We start from the raw sequence: 16,904 nt of genomic DNA on the forward strand, positions 1-16,904 counted from the left end.
ATAATTATTCATTCACTTTCAAATTTTAAGTTAAATAATTGATAATGCTGCAAAAGAAACTTTATGGTCTCATCTATTGTTATAGGCATCATGAACAATAGATTTAATATCACACATAATTTTTAGTAACTTTGAAGTAATAGTTACCACTATAAAGCGTAATTATTCTTACCAATACAAGTAAAATCTTCATTAGAAATGTTCATTTTGCATTACCATGGGCTATTCTTTACACTGGATTTCAGAAAAAAACACATTAAACTAGGAGTAAATGGCTGCACACATTTTAAATGTTAAAATTTCTGACAAGAAATATTAATAAGATTAGTGCAGTTTGACTAATATTTACTTACAAAATTACCATAGAAAGGAAGCTGTGCAGGGTTTAATATTCTCTCTCTTAAGTCACATTTAATCACCATATGTTTCTCATCTGAAAAAAAGAAGAAAAAAACTACATCTTCAAACTGAATTGTACTAAAGCAAAAATGTTACTATGCTTGATATATTATCGAGCTTTCAATAATATTCTATTTATTACTATCTGATGAATATTAATCCAGGAAATGTGGAGTGTAACATCAATGAAATGGCAGCAACTCAACAACTAAAAATCACAATAAGGCTAAATATAGCACTTAATTATAGTTTACAGAAAACACTTGTCAATTTCTACATTTTTCATGGATGAAATAATGGTGATACAGTAAAAGTAAGAAATGGTTACTCTTCCTGAGCACCTGCTATCATAGTTATTATTAGAGTTCATATCTCCCCAGCTTAAATTTCAGTTGTTAGTTTGCTGTTTATAGACATCCTGAATTCTATTACATATATTCAAAACTGACAACCTTTTAAAAAATATCTCTTAAGGTGACATTACACTACCGTGTTTAAACAGATGCCAACGTTAACCCGAACCCCTTTTTTCTTACTTCATACTCAAATAGACTGAGCAATACTCAAGTATTTGATAACTCATTGGTAACCTTGATTTTACACTATAATTGCCACAGCTTATATTTTAGTGCTTTATGTCCATTAATTTTTTATGCTAATGGTAGTTATTTGGTGGTCAATATTAATTTGCTTACAAATTGTCCACACAGTTTAGAGTTTAAAGACATTTGTCTATCAGTTAAGACTGTAAGTTGACATCTAATTATCTTATTGGAAAGTTGATATATTGTGTTGCTGTTTATTTATGTATTCACACTCAAAACTTACTAAAGTACAAGCTTTGTAACTGTTCCATCAGCACGTATCTTTTCAACCCAAAATAATATTTCTTAGAAGATTATTTTGTTGCATGTAGAATGTACTTAAAGGTGGTGAATGTACAATCCTTCTTAAGTTAAATATATTGGAAATAGCTTAAGATACCTAAGACATTGTCATGTAGAACTTTAATTATAATGAACATCCTCAAATGATGTCTTTCTTCTACAAAGGAATCATGTATATAAATGAGATTATTTATCTTGGGTCCTTAATTATCTAAATGGATCATTTTTGCTTCTACAGATTTTTGTATTTTGTTTTCTTTAAATTGTGATTTTTCTACATATCTTGTAAATGTTTACCACCTATACAAGCAACAACAAGATTCCCTAAACTTTAATAATAATAATAATAATAATAATAATCTTTATTTCAAGAGGGTATGCTCAATTAGTACAAACACTATTCTCCCTTTAACTTTAAATAGTTATGAACAATAATACCTACCTATAAAGAATAAATGAAAAAAATAATAAAATTTTCAGGCTTACAATTGCTCTGAAAGATAAAACCATTTTATAGAGGAATATAATTTTTATGAAAAAAATCAATTAAAGAAATAGCATTAAAATTTTGAAAAATATAATAAATTGTACTAACATTCATTCATTTTTTTTACATTATAAAGCTCCCAATTCTTAGTCCAGCTGACTCTAGGTTTTCAAAAGGGAAGGGAAAGATACCAAAGGGACATTCAAACTCATAAGTCATAAATAAACTGACAACGCCATGGCTAAAAAAGAAAAAGAACAACAGACAAACAACAGCACACAAACAGCAGCACACAAAACACAACATAGAAAACTAAAGACTGGGCAACATGAACCCCACCAAGAACTGGGGCTGATCTCAGGTGCTCCAAAAGGGTAAGCAGATCCTGCTCCACATGTGGCACCCACTCCTGATATGGAAGAATGAACTTATATACTTCAGGCTAACTCCTTTTTAAGATTTATTACTTAAATCATGTACATTTGTATAAATCATGTATAAATTGTGTATAAATCATGTATAAATCATGTATAAATCGTGTATAACTGAAGATATTGTGGTGAGAAAAGAAGCATGTTATAAACCAAAGGAATCATAATTCCAAATTATTGGTTGTAAATAACATTTTTATGACTTTTTTAATAAAGAATCATTACTGATATAATATTAACAAAGTCAGATGATTTTTTTTTAAATATAAATAAAAGAACAGAGTTCCAATGTCCAATGTCCAATGCGTTGCACATATTTTATCTATCCAAGGAACAAGGGCAATTACTAAAAAATAGACTTTTTTTTGTTCTTAAAAACTGTTCATAAATATCTAAGTGAAATGAATGCTTCAGAGCAAATTCAATGTTATTTCCTATATAATTAATATTTCCAAGGGCGTAACTCGTTAAAATCATTTGATCAACACTTATTTTCTAAAGTGTCAAAGACATTGTTGATATAAACCTATGATATAAGTTTCATAAAAATCTGGCAAGAATTGTACACGTGAGAGTGCTTATGATGCAATTTGCCATATACATGTAATTAATATTTCCAAGGGCCATAACTCTTTTAAAAATAATTGATCTGCACAGATTTTTGAACTAATCCAAGACATTGATGATATAAACCTATAATATAAATTTCATAAAAATCTGGCAAGAATTGTACCCATGAGAGCACTCACAAGGCAATTTTGCAAATAATTAATATTTCCAAGGAGCATAACTCTTTTAAAAATAACTAATCGGAACAAATTTTTGAAATTGTTCAAAACATTGCTGATATAAACCTTTGATGAAAGTTTCATAAAAAAACTGGCAAGAATTCTACATATGAGAGAGTTAACAATGCAATTTTTCATATAATTAATGTTTCCAAGGGCTATAACTCTTCTTAAAATAATTAATTAGCCTTTTTTTTAACTCGTTCAAGACATTGCTGATATAAACCTATGATATAAGTTTTATAAAAATCTGGGAAGAATTGTACAAATGAGAGCACTAATGATGCAATTTTTCATATAATTAATGTTTCCAAGGGGCATAACTCTTTAAAAAAATTATTGATCGGCACTGATTTTCGAACTTAACTGAGATATTGCTGATATAAACCTTCAATAAAAGTTTCATAAAAATCTGACAAGAATTGTACATATGAGAGCGCTAACAATGCAATTTTTACATCGCGATGACCTTGAGGTCATCCCGATGTATTGCTATCGCCTAGATTTCCATTATGTAAATTAGTTTTGGGTTTGTAACCGATCTATAAACATGATAAATACGCGCACATAAACGAGTGCAAAATAACATTCCTTATCGTTTGATATAAATACATCTCTTCAATGAATACTGATAAAAATATTTTTGTTTACAACATAAATTAATAATATGAAAATGTTTTGTAGTAAGATATATATATATATAAGTAAAAAATCATTGATAATATCAATGCACACGTACCGAAAAATTGTGTTAAAGCATGCGGAAGAATATCTCAAAGAACGTTTTGTGAAAATACCGTCAAGGACCGGTAACCCTGTAATTGATTTTGCGGGAAAATATGAATGCCTACTCGTATCCAATCTTAGAAAAATCGAATTTTTACAGAAAAGTGTCCACCATGCACTTGCATTGCACTATTTTTAGAATAGTAGAATAGAATGATATACAAATGGATTCAAATCATATATATATGTAACTGTTATTTTAATATGATATAAACAACAACTCAGTGTATACTGATTTGTATCACTACAATATAATAGTTATTACGGTGAAGTTGAATTTCCTGTCATTTATTCATCATCCACGCACGAACTTGTCTCAGAAAAAAATATATCTCTGTACATTAACCTCAGTTTTAGGTAAAGAGATATGTTGTTTTTTTCTGAGACAAGTGCTTTTGACCATCCTCAAGAACTTGTGGTCATCCGATGTTCAGTACTTCAGTACTTTGATTTCATATAATTAATGTTTCCAAGGAGCATAACTCTTTTGCAAATTATTGATCAGCACTGATTTTCTAACTCGAACGAGACATTGCTGAAATAAACCTATGATATAAGTTTCATAAAAATCTGGCAAGAATTGTACACATGAGAGTGCTAACGATGCAATTTTCCATATAATTAATGTTTCCAAGGGGCATAACTCTTTTAAAAATAATTCATTGCCACTAACTTTCGAAATGTCTAAGACATTGCTGATATAAAACTATGATATAAGTTTTATAAAAATCTGCCAAAAATTGTACATGTGAGAGCGCTAACAAGACCGGACAGACAGACAGAAGCCCAGTATTTCTATGTCCCCCTGCAACGCATTGTGCTGGGGACAATAAAAGGGGATGTAAGGTATACATCAATGAAACAGCAACTCAACAATACAAAAAATCAAAAGACATCTAGACAACAATAGACAACTTCACAAGTGTTGGACCTTTACTCGACTTAGGACAATAAAAAGTCTTTTTCAAATGCCCGTTTCAGGAATATCAGCCACTTCAACAAGAACAAAAAATATAAAATTCAGGGGTAAGTTTGGTGGAATATGATATATTGACATCTTGTCAACAATGAAATGGGCAAGTAGAAAAATGTGGACACAGCACTGTGATAGACAAGAAAACATTTTGCAAATGGTTTAATTTGGGAAATAGTATATTGCTCAACTTGTTAATTGGAAAACGTACCATGCAAAAATAGAGTTTTAAAAGTATCTTTACACTCTTATGACTATAGCTTAGAAACTGAATGCTACAAAAACTGATCAGCATGGAATCCCTTGGAAAAAGTTTGATCAAAAGAAAAAGAAAATCTCTACATGCCATCCATAAGATGGACTTTCAGCCTCTTAAGGACCATAAATTGTACTTCTAGGCCTACAATCTGATGTCCAAAATAATTTTGCAATGATTTTATATTAATTAAGCCATGAAAATGTAAACACAAAAAATATAAATATTTTGCTATGAAGAGAAAACAATAGTTACTTGATAATTTTTGCATGAAAAAATATTGATTTAATTGATTTTTCATCTTATAGTAAATTTAATGTGTGTTTTTATACATCCTAGTCTTGATTAAAATAGTGAACATAAAAAGATGAGAGAAAAAAAATACATGAAAAAGTTAACCACCAATTGTGCCCTTTTATGGCTCTAAAACCTTGAGAATACCAAGGAAAAACAACATCAAAATTGAAATAAAACATTGCACCAAAAAGAAATGAAACTGAAAACAGTGTTTTGAGTCCCTTTATACCTATTTTCCTTCATACTTCCTTATAAAAACTTAGTACAACTAATGAAAGTCAATGAGTTTTGATTTTCTTTTGAAATTTTTATCTAAACAACATGACAGAAGACTGATAAGGAATTAAAACAGCTTGACTATTTTTAGTTACATAACAGATTAAATATGCACTGTAACATGTTTCTCAATAAAGTGTTCAATAATGAATTAATATCATATTATCATTACAATCCAACAGCATCCCTTTCATTTAAAGTTCAAAATATGTTAAAATACAAAGTTTCTGATTTAATAGTTGCTTTGATTGTTTTTGTTTCATAAATGTCCATTTTTTAGCCAGCGGGTCCGAGTACACAGTTATTTCGTAGTGCATTTCTTTTAGACAATAAATGAAAATTAAAAAAATCCCACCTGCGCTTTCTCAATAATATTTTTACAGTGTGTTGTACTACTTTTGGGACAAATTATATCAAAATTATAGAAAACTTCATCGGCTCTAACTCAAAATATGGACAATTCTATGTTAAGGGGGTCTTGAAATCTTTTGACAGCTTCCGAAGTGCTAATTTTTAACCTTTTTCAGCTGGACCAAATCACTACTTTACTTTACAATTCATGACCCAAATTTTTTTACAGTGTAATTTCATCCCCCTACTTGCTATTTGAGGCATAAAACATGAAGAAATACATTTGGAAGGGGTACTAAAAAAATTGGCAAGCAACACACTGTCCACACTAGGGACTTTATTCGTGGACAACGAAAATCAAAGGACGATAACTGTGTACTCGGACCTAATAGGATAGAAAAATTTGACCAATCTTAATAAAACTTGGTATGACCAAAGCTTAATAAATTATGAGACTGCTGACAAAGTTTCATGGCAATAGGATATATATTATAGACAATATGATAAATTCTATATTCAACTTCGCGTGTTAAATTTTGACGTTAAAATTGAAAAATTTCAACTATCAACATTTGGGGCTTTAAAAATTAAAATATTGCAAAAAAATACATTTTAAATGCCTTAATATATGAAATTTTATGTATTTAAAGCAATAGAATACTCATTTGATCTATCAGACTTATCACAATTATTTAAAAGTCAAATTTATATGAGCCTGTGCCAAAAAATGGAGGTTTTCCAATGAAGGGGGGCCTTACATGAAGATGTATTATTTTCCAGCAATTTTAAATTTGTGGAGTTTTTTGGTTATAAATAATCCTTACATATGTATTAAATGTACTTTAAATGGAAAGAAAAATTACAAATAGCATACCATATTAGTATAAAAGGGTCTTAAGCCAAGTAAGACTGAAAATAATTTAGGGTCAATTTAGGCCGTAGCACATATTTACATTTAAAAATGCATACTGAAGCTATAGGAAATAAAAATTTGTGTCTTTTTTATAATTTCTATACTCAGGTTACATGATACAATAAATCTGAGCATAAAAGGACTCCTGCATTCAACTTTTTTTGCAGACAGTATGGTCTGATACAAAGATTTTTCACTTTTTAGTGAAAAATTTGCATGCAATTTTAGCCTCAACAGGCTTATATTTGAACCACTTGCTATTTAACATAAGAAAAGAAAGATACTATGTGAAATGAAACAGGTACAAAAGACATTGTGAAGTGCTTTTAATACAAATTTAGTGAAATCTTTATTATGGACTTCAACTTTTATGTACCAAGGTCCTCACATTTAACTTGATCCAAACAGGCCGTTAGACGAGGGTCATTTATACAAAACATTTTGCACATATTGTCTGAGATAATCTTATTTTCTGTAGATTCAGAGTTCACAAATGAGTAATACAACTGGGTTAAAGCATAGAAACACAAATATTGACACAGGAAAACCTGGCACATAGAAAGTCAGAATGCCACTTATGCATCAAAATTGAAAAAGCTTTGAAATGCTTATTTTGACCATATAATGCCAAAATGGGTAATTTTTGCAGAATTTCTATCAAATAAAAGTTTAAATCCTTTAGTTTCATGCTATTTGACAAATTGACACCATTAAATCATTCAGGGAAGTTGCCAAAGTACAGATTCAATATTTACTGATTTCGCCTCTTAGGTCCGAGTACACAGTTATTTCGTAGTGCATTTCTTTTAGACAATAAATGAAAATTAAAAAAATCCCACCTGCGCTTTCTCAATAATATTTTTACAGTGTGTTGTACTACTTTTGGGACAAATTATATCAAAATTATAGAAAACTTCATCGGCTCTAACTCAAAATATGGACAATTCTATGTTAAGGGGGTCTTGAAATCTTTTGACAGCTTCCGAAGTGCTAATTTTTAACCTTTTTCAGCTGGACCAAATCACTACTTTACTTTACAATTCATGACCCAAATTTTTTTACAGTGTAATTTCATCCCCCTACTTGCTATTTGAGGCATAAAACATGAAGAAATACATTTGGAAGGGGTACTAAAAAAATTGGCAAGCAACACACTGTCCACACTAGGGACTTTATTCGTGGACAACGAAAATCAAAGGACGATAACTGTGTACTCGGACCTAATAGGATAGAAAAATTTGACCAATCTTAATAAAACTTGGTATGACCAAAGCTTAATAAATTATGAGACTGCTGACAAAGTTTCATGGCAATAGGATATATATTATAGACAATATGATAAATTCTATATTCAACTTCGCGTGTTAAATTTTGACGTTAAAATTGAAAAATTTCAACTATCAACATTTGGGGCTTTAAAAATTAAAATATTGCAAAAAAATACATTTTAAATGCCTTAATATATGAAATTTTATGTATTTAAAGCAATAGAATACTCATTTGATCTATCAGACTTATCACAATTATTTAAAAGTCAAATTTATATGAGCCTGTGCCAAAAAATGGAGGTTTTCCAATGAAGGGGGGCCTTACATGAAGATGTATTATTTTCCAGCAATTTTAAATTTGTGGAGTTTTTTGGTTATAAATAATCCTTACATATGTATTAAATGTACTTTAAATGGAAAGAAAAATTACAAATAGCATACCATATTAGTATAAAAGGGTCTTAAGCCAAGTAAGACTGAAAATAATTTAGGGTCAATTTAGGCCGTAGCACATATTTACATTTAAAAATGCATACTGAAGCTATAGGAAATAAAAATTTGTGTCTTTTTTATAATTTCTATACTCAGGTTACATGATACAATAAATCTGAGCATAAAAGGACTCCTGCATTCAACTTTTTTTGCAGACAGTATGGTCTGATACAAAGATTTTTCACTTTTTAGTGAAAAATTTGCATGCAATTTTAGCCTCAACAGGCTTATATTTGAACCACTTGCTATTTAACATAAGAAAAGAAAGATACTATGTGAAATGAAACAGGTACAAAAGACATTGTGAAGTGCTTTTAATACAAATTTAGTGAAATCTTTATTATGGACTTCAACTTTTATGTACCAAGGTCCTCACATTTAACTTGATCCAAACAGGCCGTTAGACGAGGGTCATTTATACAAAACATTTTGCACATATTGTCTGAGATAATCTTATTTTCTGTAGATTCAGAGTTCACAAATGAGTAATACAACTGGGTTAAAGCATAGAAACACAAATATTGACACAGGAAAACCTGGCACATAGAAAGTCAGAATGCCACTTATGCATCAAAATTGAAAAAGCTTTGAAATGCTTATTTTGACCATATAATGCCAAAATGGGTAATTTTTGCAGAATTTCTATCAAATAAAAGTTTAAATCCTTTAGTTTCATGCTATTTGACAAATTGACACCATTAAATCATTCAGGGAAGTTGCCAAAGTACAGATTCAATATTTACTGATTTCGCCTCTTAGGTCCGAGTACACAGTTATTTCGTAGTGCATTTCTTTTAGACAATAAATGAAAATTAAAAAAATCCCCCCTGCGCTTTCTCAATAATATTTTTACAGTGTGTTGTACTACTTTTGGGACAAATTATATCAAAATTATAGAAAACTTCATCGGCTCTAACTCAAAATATGGACAATTCTATGTTAAGGGGGTCTTGAAATCTTTTGACAGCTTCCGAAGTGCTAATTTTTAACCTTTTTCAGCTGGACCAAATCACTACTTTACTTTACAATTCATGACCCAAATTTTTTTACAGTGTAATTTCATCCCCCTACTTGCTATTTGAGGCATAAAACATGAAGAAATACATTTGGAAGGGGTACTAAAAAAATTGGCAAGCAACACACTGTCCACACTAGGGACTTTATTCGTGGACAACGAAAATCAAAGGACGATAACTGTGTACTCGGACCAGCGCTCTATCTTATTAAAGTGTCGCTCTAAAATTGTTATCATTTGCTTCAGGTCGATCCACTTTGCATCTCGTCGTGAACATGCATGACATATTTGACACTGGACATTAGGGGGCAATCGATTAACCAGCTTCATTTAGTGATGTATAATCATTATTCTTCAATTGACAATTGTCTCAAATTGTTTTACAATTTTTATATACCGGTATTAGACTTTTATTTATATTTGAATTTAAGTGTAAATTTTATCATTTCTCTCCTCATTTTTCTCTTTGCATTTATTCTTTTTTCTAACATTAAATAGAATAATTGACAATGTCCATATCAGGGGTTACATTGTATCCTATCCAGCAAAACTAGGAGGAAAGGAGTAGATCAGAAAAAAACTTCATTGGGTGGCAATAACTCATATGTTGAAGCATACAACAACGGCTGTCTCATCTAGGTGACAAAATTTGCTGTGTCGAGTTTTTTTTTTATATCTGGTATAATGTAACGTAAAGCAACAACAATCTTTCAACTTCATAAATTATTCCATGTACATAATACACGAAGGCAAGAGCTTGTAAAATGCTATAATGTAAAATTTCCATTTAAATCACTCAATAATAGTGCAAAATTTTTTTATGTTTTTTTTTTATTGCCAATTTTTGCAATTTACTACATAACTGAGCACTTATAATTTTTTTTTTTTAAATTTCTTTACTATGGTTCTTATCTTCTGTTTTATTACGATATATTACATATGGTCTGATGTTTCTTGTTTCTCATTGGTATATTTGGTGACGTGTTTCCAAATATATCTTTTGTATTTTTTCACTATTTTGACATATTGACTTGACGTTCCTTTTTTTTTAAATGATATTGACTCCATGTTACTAAGAATAGTAACATCGAGTCAATATAATTTCCAAAAAATAGGAACTTCGAGTCAATATCATTTTCAAACTTACACTATTTACATATGTAATATATAAATTAAGAACTTTCACTCAGTCAATACGTTATATATGGACCTGTTAGATTATATTGAATCTCAGACTTCGTCCTCAGTCAATATAATCTGACCAAGTCCATATATAACGTATTAACCTTGTCAAAAGCCAATAATTGATAATTATTATATATGATTATGTCAGGTGATTATAAAACTAAGCAAGGTAAAAGTTCTTTTTCAGGGTGTTTATGCTTCATTTAGACATGAAAAAGGAATGATGGACGACTAAAAAAAGTATTTGTTTTCATATAATACATTGAATTTCAATTTAAGAATGATGATCAACCTTACGAAAATATCTCATCTATACACTATACACGTTTTGATCGAGCCTCTCAAGCCTACATAACTTGATTCTAAAGATGTTGCATTTAGGCTATTTAAACAAATTTGTTTCATTGAAGTTTACAGGCATAGTTTTTTATCAAAAAAAAAACAAAACAAAAATACAAAACAAAATTTATTAATTAATTGGACTGAACAGAAAACACTAATTACTTTTCATTTGCATGTAACGTAGGGTAGGAAAATTACAAAATCATAACCAAAATGAACATTTACCTGAATATTGTGATGGACCTTATGCATCTAGGTCTGTTCGATTAGAAGTTTTGAACCAAGCTATTTAATTAATTAACTAATTGTTGGAAGAGTTTACTTACTGTTTTCATATGGTCTGGTCTTTTAAAATATGAATCTATTTCATGATTACTGACAGATTAAAAACATCAAATATATATAACAAGAAGTTTTTGTACAGAACATTCATTGGTCAGTTACAAATGAGGTATGTATAGGGTTTATAAAATAAAAATCGTTATTTTTAAAAAGTTAGAATTCAAAAATATAAATTAACACCTTTATTTCATAAAACTACCCTACGGTAGTATTTTGTTGCTAAAAAAATATAATAAATAAATAACTAAATGATGTACTGCCATTTAATCGGTCCGTTTCCAATGCAATTTGGTAATTGTTACTTGTATATATCAGTCTGTGTTCTGTTTAACTATTATTTAAGTGGAATATATTTCGACTTGTCAAATTCAGGGGAATTAGGCTTCTGCAAGCGTTTTTTACGTACTTTTCTTATGTTTTTGATGGTTTGTAAGTCAGTAAAAGTATGAAAGTCGTCTGTGGTTTGAAGCGGAACCATAAAAGAACAAGGTTTTTATGTGATAATCTGATTTGTAGTCATTAAATCTTTCTTCACACAAACTCCACATTATAAATTAGAATTATTCTGGATCAAAGGTAATTAATTCTTTGTAGCATCTTAAATCATAAATCAATCGCTTTTGTAATCATAAAATTTCTATTATTTCCTTCTGTTATCACTTTGAGTCTTTTTGTCATGAAGACAGAAAATCTGATCTCACTCGCGGTGTGAGCTCTTTAAATATGTTTTGTCTATTTATTGTGTGGTTCAATACTGTCAATAAACTAGCCAGAGGCTACAAAATTACACTCAAATGACGCGTCTTTTTTTCATCAAATATAATTTTGCATTTAGTTTACAACTATATTAAGACATGGAAATTCAATGCAAGTATGAAGTAGAAATAAAAAAAGTACAATTTGAAGAGTGTACAATAGTTTTTTATGATTTTATCCTGAAAATTTATTGATTTGAATCTAATTTTTCATTTCATCTTTTATTGAAAATTGATTAATAATAATCCTTCAAGTTCTACTTTTTAACATAATTTCAAAGGGAAATATGCAATAAGGGCAATATTTATTTAAGTTTTTCAAAGAGAGGAGAAAATACAAGGCCAATGTTTTGTCTCTAGGTTATGAAATAAAAAAATATTATAAATCTCATAAACAACATTCTTCAGATGTTCAGAAATCTTTAAGTCTGTCTAATATCAGTATATATATATATATATACAAGTCTAAATTGAAAACAACATTCAAACCTATGATTGTGTTGGATAAAAACCGCAATTTTTATACGTGTGCATGCAAAACAAATTTCTTGGTAGAGGGGTCTAAATACAGCACAAACAACATTTTCCAAAAGACCAAAAAAGTGAAAAAATATATTTTAACAAAATGCATTTGACTAACAGGTCAAACAACTGATGTTCTTTAACCCTGCTGACTGCCATTGGCGATTGCCAAATAAACATATCACAAGATGTAAAAAATGGATCTTAATTATTAATTTAATACCAAACAGAAAACCATAAACTTGCGCAAAAGATGGTATACCACAAACATGAGGTGCAAAAATTTGTACACCATATCAGGATTTCGACAATTAATGTCTCTTCAGTGATGTTAGGAATCGAAACAGTATTTGGAAGGCCATATAATTTACCTCAATTTAGGATAGACTCTTGAATTTTGAAGAGTTGAAATAGGATGAACGGATCATATAAACCCAAAGGCAAATATAATACAAGCCCAAACGTAAAAAATATAAATAAGTCTAAATTGAAAACAACGTTCAAACCTATGATTGCGTTGGATAAAACCGCAATTTTTATACGTGTGCATGCAAAACAAATTTCTAGGTAGAGGGGTCTAAATATATATATATATATATTTCATTTTGCAATTTTGTCTAAATAATTGCTTAGACTTGTAAACTTCTAACTTTTAAGGAAAACCTGATAAATAGTCTTATTTTGAGATCTGGTTATAAAGATTTTGATAGATTTAAATGCAACAGCATTACCCCATAACACTTTTGCTATATGATTTTCTACTGTGGAGTCACTATTATTCATGGAAGACCAATTACCGTTATTGTGGATTTTGTTGTAATAGATAAACATCAAATCTAAATGTTCCACGAAGTACACATTTTCTAAAGAATTGTATATAGACTTTGGCAAGCCCATGAAATTAAATATCCACAAAAAGACAAGGTTTCCTCAATCCATGCAAATAAGTATCTACTAAAATAAATGAATCCACAAAGTAACTGATGTTAGAAAATATCTTTTCGATAAGGCTTTTACATATATTCAATTTAACCAAAACCATGTGTAAATTTAAGTAGATATATTAATTTCTACATAATTATGATATCAGAAAGGAGATTTCTGATCTAAAGTGACCAGATGATATCATCTTATTTTTTTCAAAGATAAAAGAATTTTCCTTTTTTGCAATTTCAGGAGCAATGCATATAAAGACACCAATCATATTCTCCTTCATTTCACAATTAATTTTCAGATTTTCTATATGCTGCAGTCTGTATTATATACAATTATTTACTGGCTATAAGCATATACCAGTCTTGGGACCAAATTTCCCTTGCCTAGTGGCTCGGGAAATTTCACAGTTCCTTGACTGGTATTTTTCGCAAATACTCCTCCATAACATGATATATCTGTTCATAATAGTTATTCTTACAACTGTTCCAAATGAAAAATATTTTGTAAACCATCATTTTTTTTTAAGTTGAAGCGGATGGCATAAAATTTCCACAAAGCTATATTCTGTATTGAAGTCATAATTATTTGACTGTTCAAATAGCACAGTTGCAGTATAAACAATCATTTGGAAGTCTCTGGAAACAAGTCAATTCAAATGATACAGAAGGTACAGGAAAATTTACCTGGAAAAAGACTTTTTAAGACAATTTCGTAAAAATAGTAAAGTTATTCGTCTGTAATTTTATAAAGAAAATACGTACTGAGGTATAATAAAAGGCAATACTAAATCAATAAGCAGTATTTTAGGAGTCAACAGCAAATCTAGAGCAGCATAGAATTTTGAAACACATCTTTTAGTCCATTTAGTTTAAATTCTATATTATGGAATCTACAATATAAGCTGAAATACTTGATATTTTTCAAATATTGAAAGTATAACATTTAATTTATGGTCCCTGATTTTTTAAATTTCACATTTCTTATTACATTTTCAAATTTCTTTTTTTTTTAAACACATGTTTCCCCCTTTAGGTCCAATTTGAAGCAGATGCATAGCTTTACGAAGAGAATAAGAACAACAATTATCAAAAATAATATGAACTGATAGGAGTATTTATACTGCAGCTACCTATTGTTTTTATTTACTAAATATAATAACAAAGTGATAACCTGCGATGATGAATTCATGTTACATAATTTGAACTTGGGGTCAAAGTTCTAGGTCATGTATCTGTCATGAGGGCATGCAGCACATTGTCTTTACAGCAATACACCCACATACCAATTATTATAAGTCTACTTCAAAGGATCACAAAATTCTGGCCCATACAGGATTACTAAAAAAAGTGATAATTTGAATTCAGGTCATAGTCAAAAGTAATGATGGTAAGCAACAACATAGTCTAATGATGATACACCCAAATGCCAAGTATGATAAGTCTGTACCAAAAGATGAAAAAGTTCTGACCCAAAAATGGATGTATTTAAAAAGCAATAAATACTTGAATATAAATATCTGAGATCAAGGTCATTTGTTTGTCATGATGGTAATTAAGCTAGATATTGTCTTATGGTGACACAACATCAGTCCAAAAATTAAAGCTCTACATCAAAAGTTCTGACCAAGACATGCCTGCAGGTAAAATGTCAGTCATGAAGGTTGATACTCATGGTCACATTCACATATGATAAGTCTACATAAAAGGGTACAAGATTCTAACAAAGTCATGCCATGCCTATAGGTCAAAAATAAATACTGTAAATTTAGAAATTATTGCAAGGTTTTTATTAATGAGTGTAATGCAACAGGGAAAGTACTGCAATAATTAAAGAACCTTAGTGAGCACATTGTCACTGGAGAAATAAAATAACTGTAAGAAAAAAAAATTGTATAAGAAAAAAAAATTGAATCACAATTTCCTGTCGATATGCACATCTACATAGTATGTCCTTATTATCTACAAAGTTTCATGAAATTCTGTTGTGTGGTTTCAGAGGAGTTGCGATGACAAACTGTTGCAGAGGTATATTGAAGCAAATAAGTTCAAAGGGGTGTAACTCCTAGAAAAAAAATTGAATCATAATTTCCTGTCGATATGCACGTCTACGTAGTATGTCCTTATTATCTACAAAGTTTCATGAAATTTTGATGTGTGGTTTCAGAGAAGTTGAGATGACAAACTGTTGCAGTAGTACATTAAAGGAAATAAGTTCAAAGGAGCGTAACTCCTAGAAAAAAAATTGAATCGCAATTTCCTGTCGATATGCACATCTACATAGTATGTCCTTATTATCTGAAAAGGTTTCATGAAATTCTGTTGTGTGGTTTGAGAGGAGTTGCGATGACAAAAGGTTGCAGTAGTATATTGGGCAAATAAGTTCAAAGGGGCTTAACTCCTGGAAAAAAAATTGAATCGTAATTTCCTGTCGATATGCACATCTACGCAGTATGTCCTTATTATCTACAAAGTTTCATGAAATTTTGTTGTGTGGTTTCAGAGAAGTTGAGATGACAAACTGTTGCAGTAGTACATTAAAGGAAATAAATTCAAAGGAGCGTAACTCCTAGAAAAAAAATTGAATCTTAATTTCCTTTCCATATGCACATCTACATAGTATGTCCTTATTATCTAAAATGGTTTCGTGAAATTCTGTTGTGTGGTTTGAGAGGAGTTGCGATGACAAGAAACAGGACTGACGGACTGACGAACTGACTGACGGACGGACAGGTCAAAAACATTATACCCTCCACAACTCGTTGCGTGGGGTATAATAAGGTCTCACATTATGAAATCTGATACATATATCTGTATACAATTTTCCTGAAATCACAATAATTAAGCTAGCATTTTTGTCCTATCGCCAAAAATTGCAATAATAAATGCACACAATAATTTCTTAATTTACAATAATAACTTGACATTGAGGTCAACATTACACTACATTGAAAATAATGAAAATGCTGTTTTTGTCAGGAACAATTAAGGTCAGAATCCCAAATATCAATACCAGCCATTGTTTTGTACAAAGAAACATTGTGTAAATATTTCTTACATAGAGATCAACAGTACCAAAATTGTAAGAAAACCATTGTGTCTTCAGAGGAAATAATAAACTGCTTCGCTGAGCGCAGCTGGATACGCCCGCAGAGGTCCATACCTGAACAGTTGGGGCAAAAATGGACACAATATTCAAGCTTGATA

General features: G+C 30.0%; 1 protein-coding gene across 1 annotated transcript in view; it reads right to left on the minus strand.

Annotated features, from left to right (window-relative positions):
• Positions 1–16,904, minus strand: part of LOC127705193 (meiosis 1 arrest protein-like) — a 39,043-nt gene that overhangs the window by 13,821 nt on the left and 8,318 nt on the right. Inside the window, exon 7 of the mRNA XM_052209507.1 lies at positions 354–433. Within this exon, the coding sequence (XP_052065467.1) occupies positions 354–433 (80 nt within the window). The remainder of the gene's footprint in view (positions 1–353; positions 434–16,904) is intronic.

This window comes from Mytilus californianus, unplaced genomic scaffold (genome assembly GCF_021869535.1).
Source record: "Mytilus californianus isolate M0D057914Y unplaced genomic scaffold, xbMytCali1.0.p SCAF_6, whole genome shotgun sequence".
Taxonomy (NCBI): Eukaryota; Metazoa; Mollusca; class Bivalvia; order Mytilida; family Mytilidae; genus Mytilus; species Mytilus californianus.